Genomic DNA, 14,573 nt, shown 5'->3' with positions numbered 1-14,573 from the left:
TGAGAAATTGTAATATTGAAAATTTGGAAAATTTGGAAGTCCACAAATTGTAAAAATGAAAAATCAAAAATAAAAAAACGGAAAAGTGTATAATAAAAACTTGAAAAATGTACAAAGTGAAAATAAAACTTGAAAATTTGAAAAAAATTGAAAAAACCTGAAAATTTGAAAAATTGAATAAACGAAAAATTGTAAAATCGAAAAAAACAACAAAAAATAAAGGAAATCAAAAAACGAAAAATTGTGATATAAAATCGAAAAATAAAAACTGGAAACAAAAAAATTGGAAAAGGGAAAAATTAAAAATTGGGAAACTGAAAAAATCGAAAATTGAAAAACTGTAATATTGAAAAATTGCCAAATTGAAAAACTGATGCAAACCGAAAAATTAAAAATGTTGGAAGTCGAGAAATTGTAAAATTGAAAAATCAAAAATAAAAAGCCAAAAATTACAAAATGAAAACTTGAAAAATCTTAAGAATGGAAAAAGTGAAAAATAAAAAAAAAGAAATACGTATTATGAAATAGAAATATTGAAAATTAAAAAAATTGGAAAATCGGAAGACTGGAAATCCAAAAACTGCAAAGTGAAAAATTTTAAAATTGAAAAATGGACGAACTGAAAATTCAGAGCCTGAAAATTTGAAAAATTGTAAAATCGTAAAACCAAAAAAAAAATAGAAAATAAAGGAAATGAAAAAACGGACAATTGTGATATAAACCGAGAAAATAAAATTAAAAATTCGCCACATTGAAAAATAAAAATCGGGAGCATGAAAAACTGTGAAAACGAAAAATTGAAGAAACGATAAACTGAAAAATCGAAAGAAACAACAAAAAACAAAAGAATTGAAAAAATGAAAATTTGTGACATAAAATCGAGAAAATGAAAATTAAAAAAATCGGGAAAATGAAAAATAAAAATCGAGAACTTGAAAAATCGAGGAAACGAAAAATTGAGAATGACAAAAATTAAAAACTGAGAATGTGAAAAATCGAAAAATAAGAAACTGTAATATCGAAAAATTGCAAAATTAAAAAATCGCAACGCGAAAAATTGAAAAATCAAAAATAAAAAAACGAAAAAGTATATAATGAAAAGTTAAAAAATGTCAAAAGTGAAAATCAAACATGAAAATTTGAAGAAACGAAAATTTGAAAAGTCGAAAGATTAAAAATTGAAAAACTTGAAATTCGAAAAAGTGCAAAATAAAAAAAAATAAATATGTATTGTAAAATCAAATATTGCAAATTAAAGAAATTGAAAAATTGGAAGACTGGAAATTTGAATAAATAAAAAATTGTAAATCGAAAGAAACACATTTCAAATGGGATGAAAACTGCCCCAAACCAGGCCGAGTGATACCGCCTTAAACTGTGTTGGTAGAAAATATAACGTTATTATAACTTGCGAATATTTTTGCGAAAATTTGAACGTTTAGCGAAAAAACTGAAAGCGCATTCGTACACTACAATTATAGGAGTATATTTTTGTAGAATATTCAAATCATTTTAAAATACGGTTCATTGAGATGACGTCATCAAATTGTGACGTCTAATAAAAATGGACACAGGACACTGATACCAGACAGACGACAGACAGAAACGGGAGACTAATTTTTTCGTACTGTAGGGGTCATGAAACGTCGAGAAAACATAAAAGTGGCAATTCGTCTGATGGACTCGATTACTATACTTCCTTGGCTTACGCTCGGGAAGTAAAAAGTGAAATCTGGTTTTATTTCTTTAATAAAAATCAATAAATTTACTTTTGCAGTGATATATCTAATCATCTTTACAACTTTAATATAAAATTATAATGGCAAACCTAAAAATGATAAAAATGAATTAACATTAAGAAGACAATAAGGAATGGTAATTTATCAGCTATTTGCACCTTTCAAATGTTTACATATTAATTCTAAATGCTTGAGTCTAGGTTGCAACTCCTACAAGACATCATATTATAATCACTTAGTCACAATTAATAATATTCTTACCACAAACAGCGGAGACAACTTTTCACCAGTTTGCTCTTTGGTCAAAATAGTCAATAAATGAATAACTTTATGCTGAAACATAAAACCTGTATTAAAGCAAAAATAATTTCAATCATTCCATACCCTAACAATTACTTCATTAATAAATATACTTTGTACTTGGTTCCATGGAATAAATAAATCCTTCTGACCTACAACATACTTTGAGGTGACCTGATACCCTAACGAATGCACCATAATTAAAGATTCTGCAACACAAAATAATTAGCGCCTTGTCCATTCAAAAACTCACTAAACCCACCTTCATGTACAACATTCAGAAACTGGTATAAAAGAACAACAAAAATGGCAGTAATATACTTGGTTACGTTGAAGTCTTGTAGAATGAAAACATCGGTTAACGAGATAATCAACACAGCCCCCAAGAGCCGTACAGCGATCCCATAAAGACATGAGACCAGCTTTCTTTCTAACGTGACGGAAACACACCTTCCCTGTTTATCTATTCGTATAACCGTGTCCGCACCGCTGAGATTTTTGAAATTTTGCGACAACCTGCTTTTAGAAACGGAGTATTTAACCATATCGGCAGCATTTTCAACTGTTCTAATTAATTAGCTCTTCGCTGCTCGGCGGCTTCGACCTGTCCATTTAACGTCATGCATTGTGTTTTAGAGGTTATTTTAAGTGACTGACGTTTAGTGGTTAAAAGAAAAGTCCCTAGGTCGGCGCAGTTTTTGATATTTTGATTTTTCCTGTCGCGGTTAATAAATTTGGAGTAGAATGCTTGGTGTTTGATGGTGTTAGAGTGGCGGAAATTGATTCTGAAATTTATTTGGTTTGTTTGTTGTGTAAAAATGGGTTTTTTGTGACATTAAGGTATCCCGATTTGAAATTGGCGCCTCGGTATGCGCGCTGTCCTTGCATTTGCCCTTGTGAACCCCGTTGAGCGTTGTTGTGAATTCAATATGGCGATAATTAGTGTTGTGTCCGTTTACGAAAATAAGTCATAAAATATCGAAATTTACGAATAGATAATGAACGCGAATAATTTATTGGGAGAATTGGATAAATTTGCGCGTCTGTGACGGTAATTTAGATGGAATCGGGCATATGTTTTGTGTTTTGAATCAGCGTGTTTGCATTGGGCTGTAAATTAATTAAATTTGGCATACAGAGGTTTTGATTGTAAATCAACTTCTAATAAATCGTCACTACACAGGTTAGTAGATAACCTATAAAGAAGTCACATTTTGGGTTCAATTTACGCGCGGTAACGCGTTTGAGCCGTTGACATTGAGTTTATACTTGCTCTAACACTGACTTTGTGACTTAATTTCAGGCGGAATGTGGGAAAAATACCAGTTCAGTGAGAAAGACTAAAACGAAGAAATCATGACTGACACAAGAAGGAGAGTGAAGCTGTATGCTTTGAACGCGGATAGGCAATGGGATGACAGAGGCACAGGCCATGTCTCCTCTTCGTATGTTGATCGTCTCAAAGGCATATCTTTACTAGTTCGAGCCGAGAGCGACGGGTCTCTACTACTGGAATCAAAGATACAGCCTGATACTGCCTACCAAAAGCAGCAAGACACTCTGATTGTGTGGTCAGAGGGAGACAACTTTGATCTAGCTTTGAGCTTCCAAGAGAAGGCAGGTTGTGATGAGATTTGGGAAAAGATCTGCCAGGTACAAGGCAAAGATCCTTCAGTTGAGATTACCCAAGACATTGTAGAAGAATCTGAGGATGAGCGTTTCGATGAAATGTCAGATTCTGCACCTCCTATTGAGCTACCGAGTTGTGAACTTAGCCGCTTGGAAGACATTAGTGAATTAATTAGTAACTGTGTGAGTTCGCAAATAAGAAAAGAAAAGTTATCAGCTGCCATCGAGAGTGACGGTTATATTCGTAAATTAATCAATGTGTTTCATATGTGTGAAGACCTGGAGAATATCGAAGGCTTGCACCATTTATATGACATATTTAAGAACATTTTTCTTCTGAACAAGAACGCGCTGTTTGAGGTTATGTTTAGTGATGAGTTGATATTCGACGTTGTTGGCTGTTTAGAATATGATCCGTCGTCTCCAACGCAGAAGCATCACAGGGAGTACCTAAAACAGCAAGCCATGTTCCGAGAAGCCATCCCCATTAAGAATCCTGAACTTTTATCAAAGATCCATCAAACATTTCGAGTTCAGTACATTCAGGATGTAGTGTTACCTACGCCGTCTTTATTCGAAGAAAACACGTTGACCACACTGGGTAGTTTCATATTTTTCAACAAAGTCGAAATAGTGTCGCTAGTTCAAGAGGATGAAAGGTTTTTGACCGAACTTTTTACCATGTTGACCGATGTTAATACGCCTGAGTCGAAAAGAAAGGACTTGGTTTTATTTCTAAAGGAATTCTGTAATTATTCACAAAATCTTCAGCCTCAAGCTAAGGAAACTTTCTACAAAACGCTAACCTCATTAGGTATATTACCTGCATTGGAGATTACATTGGCCATGGATGACCAAAAGACCAAGACTGCTTCCATTGATATACTTACTTATATTGTGGAGTTTTCACCATCTGTGGTCAGGGAATATACATTACAGCAAGCAAACAATACTGAAGAGGTAAGATTTTGTTCAGAAATTTTGATCAAATTAAATCATTGTTTTATGTTTTGGAACAAAGTTGTTGTCCTTGTACTTATCGCGTTTAATACTTTTTCTCTATCTCACAATAATTTAATGAGAACATAAGATTAATTATTTTGATAAGCCAAGTTATGACTGTTGTTGCATAACACGATTTATAATTACCCTGAATCAAAGGGCATTTTTAAAAATTTAAAACTTGACATATTTTATAAATTAAAAAGTGTTAGTATTAAATATAATGAAATTCACATACAGCTTCTTATCATGTCATACTGACCTATAATTTATTGTTTTAAGAATTAAACACTTTTTGTCATTACAATTGTAAATTTAATAATTAACAAGGTCAAATATATAGATTGTCCAAATAATAAACATGCACAATAAAGTAAAATTCTTAAGTGGAGATCAATCCAGGAGGTCAGTCAGTTATCAGTATAATAGGTATATTGTTCACAAAAATGAGCAAAAGGTTCAAAACACATGGTAATAGAAAAATGGAGAACAACAACAATTTGTAATCATATATGCATCATTTTCGACTTCCAAATTAGGCCATTATGATATTATGTTACATGTTTTATGCTAACCGTGTGTATTTACAATGGCGAGATATAGTAGTCCCAGAGTAACTTCATTTTTACAACTGCATCCTATTGTGGGGGAGTTAATTTCTGTACAGTAGGCCAGTTTTTGTCTACACCCATACCTTCATGCAGGCCATAAAAACGAATTAGCATTTGGAAAACTATACAATGTAGATATTTTAAAATAATTTAGAAAAGAATATTAATTAATAATCTCCAAAAGTTCTAGACTGAAATTTTATGATGAAACTCTAATCAAAAGTTGTTGATCGTCCCCATCAGAAATTCGACGGGACCATGTCAGAATTTTGCTGATTAAATCCTATTTAGAGTTTTCAAAACAATATGAAAACTTCAGAAACGATTACTTTGAAGGTTATCATAAACATGGTAAAAGCTATCATGTTTTCTAAAGACGATCTTCGAAATTTAACTAAATACTTCCATGTAGATTTTGGGCCACAGAACTTCTGGCTTCGTTTCTTCAATAACTTACACCGTTTTTCCAGAATCGTCCATTGAAATATCGTAATTTTCAAAAAATTCGAATTTCACACCGAATTTTCATAAACATGCTATATTTTTGGAATCAGTACGTCGGGATATATACATCTCTTAATTTTTTCAGAATTTTTAGACAACTTTTTCAAAAATGAAGTTTTACACTATGGTAGTACTTGCCAAAAAACCTACCCTCTAACAAAAAAAGGGGGTGGGCCAGGCTAGTGTTGGCCAAAATAAGACTCATTTTGTCAAATGACCTACTCTTCCAAGAAAAGGTACTAGCCCCGCCCACCCACCCTTTATTTTCTTAGAAGAGTAAGTGATTTGCCAAAATCAGTCTTATCTTGGCAAGTTGAGACTGATTTTGGCAAATGACAGATCCTCTAAGAAAACAAGGGTAGGTGGCAATTTTACAGTTTTTCGACTTTACAATTTTTCGCTTTTAAATTTTCTAGTTTTAAATTTTTCGTTTCTTAGATGTTTCGATTTTTTAAGTTTCCGGTTTTTCAATTTTTCGTTTTCTTCGATTTTTCGATTTTTCAATTTGTAGGTATTTTAATTTTCCTTTATTTGAATTAAACGATAATTCAAATTTTCACATCTTCAATTTTTTTATTTGAAATTTTTCCAGTTTTCAATTCTTGGTCAAATTTTGCTTTCGTTTTTGCATTTTTAAATTTTGGACAAAAAGAACAAGTTTACTTCAAACATGAATTTTAAAAAATTCAAAACATCTTAGCAGCTACTAAGTCCAACCGCTCATCTTCTATTTTCTTACAGAATATGTCATTTGCCAAAATCAGCCTTATCTTAGCAGCTATAAGCCCCGCCCACCCACCCTCTCTTTTCTTACAGAATGTTATTTGCCAAAATCAGTCTTATCTTAGCAAATATAGTACAGTATAACCTCTATAATCCGAATTAATTGGGGAAAGGTGTGTTCGGATTAGCGAATTTCCCAAAAAGCTGAAAGGGAATTGAACAACCACTTCATACACTGCTGAAAACAAATTTCAAGAAATAAACCTTAATTTTATCAAACAGAAATAAAGTATTCTTAACCAACAATGGATAATACATGACTTTTTCAAAAATGAAATTTCCCATTATATATTCGTATTATATCCCTTATGCAAATTTCGACCCATTGTCGACGATTTTCGAAATTTAACTAAATACTTCCATGTAGATTTTGGGCCACAGAAGTCACTTCTGGCATCGTTTCTTCGATAACTTAAACCGTTTTCCCAGAATCGTCCATTGAAATATCGGAATTTTCAAAAATTTAAAAAAATTCGAATTTCACGCCGAATTTTCCGAAAACATTGCTCCGTTACTATAAACATGCTATATTTTTGGAATCAGCACGTCGGGATATATACATTTATGATTTTTTTCAGAATTTTTAGACAACTTTTTCAAAAATGAAATTTTCACTATGGTAGTACTTGCCAAATAACCTACCCTTTAACAAAAAAAGGGGGTGGGCCAGGGTAGTGTTTGTCAAAATAAGACTCATTTTGACAAATGACCTATTCTAAAAAAAGTTACTAGCCCCGCCCACCCACCCTTTATTTTCTTAGAAGAGTAAGTCATCTGCCAAAATCAGTCTTATCTTGGCAAGTTTCTGTTTATCAACTCTTGAATTTTTCAATTTGTCGCTTTTATAGTTACTTAGATTTTTAAATTTTTCGTTTCAGAATTATTCAGTTTTACAGTTTTTCGACTTTACAATTTTTCGCGTTCAAATTTTCTAGTTTTCAATTTTTCGTTTCTTAGATGTTTCGATTTTTTAAGTTTCCGGTTTTTCAATTTTTCGTTTTCTTCGATTTTTCGATTTTTCAATTTGTAGATATTTTAATTTTCCTTTATTTGAATTAAACGATAATTCAAATTTTCATGTCTTCAATTTTTTGATTTGCAGTTTTTCCAGTTTTCAATTCTTGGTCAAATTTTGCTTTCGTTTTTGCATTTTTAAATTTTGGACAAAAAGAACAAGTTTACTTCAAACATAAATTTTTAAAAATTCAAAACATCTTAGCAGCTACTAACTCCAACCGCTCATCTTCTATTTTATTACAGAATATGTCATTTGCCAAAATCAGCCTTATCTTAGCAGCTATAAGCCCCGCCCACCCACCCTCTCTTTTCTTACAGAATGTTATTTGCCAAAATCAGTCTTATCTTAGCAAATATAGTACAGTATAACCTCTATAATCCGAATTAATTGGGGAAAGGTGTGTTCGGATTAGCGAATTTCCCAAAAAGCTGAAAGGGAATTGAACAACCACTTCATACACTGCTGAAAACAAATTTCAAGAAATAAGCCTTAATTTTATGAAACAGAAATAAAGTATTCTTAACCAACAATGGATAATACATGACTTTTTCAAAAATGAAATTTCCCATTATTTATTCGTATTATATCCCTTATGCAAATTTCGACCCATTGTCGACGATTTTCGAAATTGAACTAAATACTTCCATGTAGATTTTGGGCCACAGAAGTCACTTCTGGCTTCGTTTCTTCGATAACTTGAACCGTTTTCCTAGAATCGTCGATTGAAATATCGTAATTTTCAAAAAATTCGAATTTCACACCGAATTTTCCGAAAATATTGCTCCATTACCATAAACATGCTACATTTTTGGAATAAGCACGTCGGGATATATACATCTCTGAATTTTTTCAGAATCTTGACAACTTTTTCAAAAATGAAATTTTACACTATGGTAATACTTGTCAAAAAACCTACCCACTAACAAAAAAAGGGGTTGGGCCAGGCTAGTGTTTGCCAAAATAAGACTCATTTTGACAAATGACCTACTCTTCCAAGAAAAAGTACTAGCCCCGCCCACCCACCCTTTATTTTCTGAGAAGAGTAAGTCATCTGCCAAAATCAGTCTTATCTTGGCAAATATGAGACTGACTTTTGTAAATGACATATTCTTTTAAAAAATAAGGGTGGGTGGGCGGGGCTAGTACTTGTCAAGATAAGACTGATTTTGGCAGATGACCCACTCTTCGAAGAAAATAAAGGGTGGGTGGGCGGGGCTAGTACATCAAGATTTCTATTTATCAACTCTCGAATTGTTCAGTTTGTTCCTTTTATAGTGACTTAGATTTTTAAATTTTTCGTTTTAGAATTATTCAGTTTTACAGTTTTTCAACTTTACAATTTTTCGCCTTCAAATTTTCTAGTTTTCAATTTTTCGTTTCTTAGATGTTTCGATTTTTTAAGTTTCCGGTTTTTCAATGTTTCGTTTTCTTCGATTTTTCGATTTTTCAATTTGTAGATATTTTAATTTTCTTTTATTTGAATTAAACGATAATTCAAATTTTCATGGCTTCAATTTTTGATCTGCACTTTTTCCAGTTTTCAATTCTTGGTCAAATTTTAGCTTTCGTTTTTGCATTTTTAAATTTTGGACAAAAAGAACAAGTTTACTTCAAACATAAACTTTTAAAAATTCAGAACATCTTAGCAGCTACACCCTTTCTTTTCTTGAGGGTTTGTCATTTGCCAAAATCAGTCTTATCTTGGCAGCTACAAGCCCCGCCCACCCACCCTCCATTTTCTTAGAGGGTATCTCATTAGCCAAAATCAGTCTTATCTTAGCAAATATAGTACAGTATAACCTCGATAATCCGAATTAATTGGGGAAAGGTGTGTTCGGATTAGAGATTTGTTCGGATCAGTGAAATTCCCAAAAAGCTGAAAGGGAATTGAACAACCACTTCATACACTACTCTAAATAAATTTCAAGAAATAAACCTTAATTTTATTAAACAGAAATAAAGTATTCTTAACCAACAATGGATAATACATGACTTTTTCAAAAATGAAAGTATGAGAATGATTTTTGCAAATGACAGATCCTCTAAGAAAATAAGGGTGGGTGGGCGGGGATAGTACTTGTCAAGATATGACTGATTTTGGCAGATGACCCACTCTTCGAAGAAAATAAAGGGTGGGTGGACGGGGCTAGTACTTATCAAGTTGAGACGGATTTTGGCAAATGACATATCCTCTAAGAAAATAAGGATGGGTGGGCGGAGCTAGTACTTATCAAGATGAGACTGATTTTAGCAAATGACATCCTCCAAGAAAATAAAGGGTGGGTGGGCGGGGCTAGTACTTATCAATATGAGACTGATTTTTGGCAAATGACATCCTCCAAGAAAATAAGGGAGGCTGGGCGGGGCTAGTACTTGTCAAGATAAGACTGATGGTGACCCACTCTTTGAAGAAAATAAAGGGTGGGCGGGCGGGGCTAGTACTTATCAAGATGATTATATTTTAAGTAAGTAATTTTAAGTTAAATTTTGCCTTTTTTTCTTAATATGCAATGTATTCGTTGAACAAAACGATACTCAAAAATATGTTTTCAATTTCTTGTAAAGAAATAAGTATTTTGCAGTTAAGCTGCGCCCTCTTGGTTCTCAGCGAATAAAAAAAATCATCACAATTGAGATAGGGTGGGCGGGCGGGCTTATATTTTGCTTTTTTGATTTAATATCTGTAAACTTCTTTTCGGAACAAGAAACGTAAAACATGTTTAAAATGGAAAATTTGTATAAGGAAATATCGATTTTGCAATTAGGATCCGCCCATTGTTTTAAGTTTCTTGTTGTGAAAAGATGGCTATGTATACTAAGAAAAAAAAAAACAAAATATAAGCCCAGCCCACCCGCCCTATCCCAATTCTGATGATTCTTTTTATTCGTCGTGAGCCAAGAGGGCGGAGCTTAACTGCAAAATCCTTATTCCATTACAAAAGTTGCCATTTTAAATACGTTTTAAGTTTCAAAAAAAAAAATCATCACAATCTAGATAGGGTGGGTGGGCGGGCTTACATGTTGGCTTTTTGTTTTAATCTGTGTAGACTTCTTTTCACAACAAAAAAACTTAAAACATGTTTAAATTGGAAAATTTGTATACGGAAATATCGACTTTGCCTGTAGGCTCCACCCTATGTTTTAAGTTTCTTGCTGTGAAAAGATGGCTATGTATATTGAGAAAAAAAAAAGGCAAAATAGTTCAAAGAATACTATTGTATGATACGCGAAATTTGTATATGTAATAAATTCACGAGGAATAATCTCCCGCGGCTACAACTTTGGGACAGCCTGTATATTTATTCAAAAACAAAAAATTAAAATTAAAAACATCAGAACCGAGTACTATGCTCACTGCGCTCGCCCAGTTTCCATATATACCCCTAAATAAATTAAATCAACGTCACAGCGACCTCCCCGATATCTAGTTCACTACAATATACAGAGTGTTTTGTTTTCCACATGGGACACCTGTATTTTATTATAAAGAAGCTAAACTGTGACCAAGAATTGAAAACTGGAAAAACTGCAAATCAAAAAATTGAAGACATGAAAATTTGAATTATCGTTTAATTCAAATAAAGGAAAATTAAAATATCTACAAATTGAAAAATCGAAAAATGGAAGAAAATGAAAAATTGAAACATCGGAAACTTAAAAAATCGAAACATCGAAGAAACGAAAAATTGAAAACTAGAAAATTTGAAGTCGAAAAATTGTAAAATCTAATAAAAATCGGAAAATTGAGAAATTTGCAAAATCGGAAAACTAAAAATTTGTAAAAACTCAAGAATGGGTGCTATAAAAAAATGTTCAGTCAATACAATATAAATAAAGGCGGTGAAGCAATTACAAATTAATTAGTTCGGAAAAATTTACATATAAAAATAGAAAAAATCCAATAACCGTAAAATCGTGAAAATTTCATTATTAATAAATTAGCTCTTTTTGAATTATTTAAATTAAAACTTAGAATCCGGGAAAATGAAACATTAAAAAATTGAGAAGTTGAAACACTTTAAATCTAAAAGAAAACAAAGGCTGGGTGGGTGGAGCTAGTACTTGCTAAAAATAAAAAATTTAAAAATCAAAAAATGACAAATTGAAAAATCAGATAAATGAGAAATCGGAAAATTGTACAACTGTATAATCGGAAAATCAAAAACTAAAATATCGAAAAATGGAAAAAAAAAACAAATCTTATAAAGTCGAATTTGATTTTTTTTTTGACAAGTTTTAACTTTACAATTTTGGAATTTTTTGATTTTTAATTTTTCAAGTTCTCAAGTTAAAATTTTTCCTTTTCACACTTTGTCATTTTTCAGTTTTTTACTAAAAGAACAAATTTATTCGAACCAAATTTTGAAAGATCGAAAAATCCAAAAATTGATAATTAGAAACAAAATTTTCAGATGTTTCAAAGTTACGGTAAACATGGCATTCACTGGTTAAAATTACTTTTTACACCCTTCCAAAAACTCGGTGGCAAAAAATCAAAAATCGAAAATTAAAAAAAATATGCATCTATTTTCTCAATATTTTTAAAAATCAGATAATTGAGAAATCGGAAAACTGCCAAAATTGTAAAATTAAAAAATCGAAAGTTTTTTTCATTTGCATAGAGAAATCAAGAATCAAAAAATTGAAAATTTAAAAAGCGAGAAATTTTCAAGAGTTGAAAAATCGAAAAACTGAAAAGTCTAGTGGTACTCGCTGCGATAAGACTGATCTTGGCAAATGACCTACTCTTCTAAGAAAATAAAGGGTGGGTGGGCGGGGCGGTACCTTTTCTTAGATGAGTAGGTCATTTGCCGAAATGAGTCTTATTTTGCAAATACTAGCCTGGCCCACCCGCCTTTTATTTTCTTAGAGGGTAGATTATTTGCTAAGTACTAGCAAATTTCGACCCATTTTCGACGATTTTCGAAATTTAACTTTTTTAATTAAATACTTTTTCTTGTAGATTTCGGGGCGTAGAAGTCACTTCCGGCCTCATTTCTTCGATAACTTCAACCTTTTTTCCAAACTTAGTTAATTAATACAGTGCATTTAAATATCACAATTTTTAAAAATTTCAAAAAATTCAATACCACAATAACTCATTTTCCCCAAATTTTGGAAACATGTTCTTATTAGTGTTAAATGTAAAAGTTGATGACGTCACCACAAAATTTTTTCTAAAGAAAATCCAGCTCTATATTTATTTTAGCTTACTTATCTAAGAAACTGGATTAGTTTAATTATGCTTCAGGAGTGACGGAGTGAGGGAAGCTATATCTAAATAACGTTAGGTGAATCACAGTATTTTGTTACTATTTCTGAAAGTAAATTTAATATATCACACTTATACTTTGTGCGTACATTGATGAAATGAATATTTCCGGAATAAGATAAAAAAGATTAAACCCAATGTAACATCTGTTTGTGTAATTATGAAAACAATGTGCAAAATCGTGTATAGAATTATCATATTATTAGCCTGAAAGATGAAATGTAACTATAATTTTTTTTATTTATTTATTTTTAATGAACTGATTAACGCTAATAAAACAGTAGAAACTTCTGATTGAATGTTTTAATTATTGGCAATGTCCTTGATTAGTAAAGAAACAAGTTCGTTGATATTTTGGATGTCAAAACATTTTCTTTTATTCAGGAAATTTTAAATTTATGCAGAGTTTTCATTAGAAAATGTTATTGTAAATTAAAAGTTATTGATATGTGCAACACGACGTTCTCTCTGTTTTTATAGTATATGAAAATCACGTAACATTTATAAATCAAGCATGCCCATATTTGCCTGAATTTAAATTGCAACCTTTGGTACATAAGAGAATAACAGTGATTTTGTTTCTTCTACCTACAATTTTTTGTAGGGAAATATCGATTTTGCGATTATGACAACAAATTAAAATTTATCACAATTGGGTGATACTTAAACTTTGATTTGTATTTTCTACACATATATAGTTTCCTTTGAACAACACGATACTTAAAACTGTATTTCACATGATAATTTCTTATAGAGAAATAAGGATTTTGCAAGGTCCGCCCTCTGACTCACGACGAATAGAAAAAATCATTACAATTGAGCGGGGCTTATATTTTGCCTGTGTTTTTCTTAACATACGTAGTCTTCTTTTCACAAGAAGAAACTTAAAACATGTTTAACGTCATTTTTTAATTGTACAATAGTTTGATTTGCAAGCTTTTGAGTTTTCAATCTTCAGTTTTTCAAAATTTTTATTTATGTATCAACATTTGAATTTTTTAATTTACAATTTTTCGATTTTACATTTAGCCGGATTTGTCAATTTCTAGATCGTTTATTTTCCAGTTTCCCCATTTTTAGATTCCGATTTTCATGTTTTCCGGTTGCGAATTTTTGTTTCTTCAATTTTTAGATTTTATAGTGTTCCGATTTGAGGTTTTCTAGTTTTCAATTTTTATTTTTTGAATCTTACAATTTTTGGAATTTTTTGTTTTTTGATTTTGTAATTTTTCGATCTCCCAGATTTTCGATTTGCAATTTTTCGATATTTCAATTTTGTACTTCCTCAATTTTTCGATTTGTAGATATCTTAATTTTTTTCTTCTTTCAAGCAATCGAGATTTTAATTTAGCTTTGGTGTTTTGGTGCTTTAGTGTTTCAACTTCTCAATTTTTTAATATTCCAGTTTCCCGGATTCTAATTTTTTTTTTTTTTTTGAAATAATTCAAAAATAGCATATTTATTACTACTGAAATTTTCACGATTGTTGGATTTTTCAATTTTTATATTTAATTTTTTCTTAACTAATTAATTTTTAATTGCTTCATCGCCTTTATTTATATTGTATTGACTGAGCATTTTTTTAATAGCACCCATTCTTGAGTTTTTACAAACTTTTAGTTTTCCGATTTTGCAATTTCTCGATTTTCCGATTTTTATTAGATGTTACAATTTTTCGAATTTGTTTTAAGTTTTTCAAAGTTTCTATGTATCAA

At 31.2% G+C, this 14,573-nt stretch overlaps 2 protein-coding genes across 2 annotated transcripts in view; one reads left to right on the top strand and one right to left on the bottom strand.

Moving 5' to 3' along the window:
• Positions 1-1,764: 1,764 nt before the first annotated feature.
• Positions 1,765-2,696, bottom strand: LOC135136411 (uncharacterized). Its single transcript, XM_064065666.1, has 4 exons — positions 2,302-2,696; positions 2,124-2,248; positions 2,001-2,072; positions 1,765-1,949 (listed from the first exon to the last, which is right to left on the bottom strand). Exons 1-4 carry the CDS (start codon positions 2,582-2,584, stop codon positions 1,884-1,886), a joined length of 546 nt encoding a protein of 181 aa, XP_063921736.1. The 5' UTR covers positions 2,585-2,696; the 3' UTR covers positions 1,765-1,883.
• Positions 2,697-2,939: 243 nt separating this feature from the next.
• LOC135136141 (serine/threonine-protein phosphatase 4 regulatory subunit 3) overlaps positions 2,940-14,573 on the top strand; it is a 26,623-nt gene continuing 14,989 nt past the window's right edge. Inside the window, exons 1-2 of the mRNA XM_064065275.1 lie at positions 2,940-3,222; positions 3,343-4,628. Of these exons, the coding sequence (XP_063921345.1) occupies positions 3,396-4,628 (1,233 nt within the window). The 5' untranslated portion in view covers positions 2,940-3,222; positions 3,343-3,395. The remainder of the gene's footprint in view (positions 3,223-3,342; positions 4,629-14,573) is intronic.

The sequence above is a fragment of the Zophobas morio genome, unplaced genomic scaffold (genome assembly GCF_036711695.1).
Source record: "Zophobas morio isolate AGI-343-1 ecotype UQ-CSIRO unplaced genomic scaffold, CSIRO_AGI_Zmor_V1 ptg000026l, whole genome shotgun sequence".
NCBI lineage: Eukaryota > Metazoa > Arthropoda > Insecta > Coleoptera > Tenebrionidae > Zophobas > Zophobas morio.
This window is presented reverse-complemented; position numbering and strand designations above follow the sequence as displayed.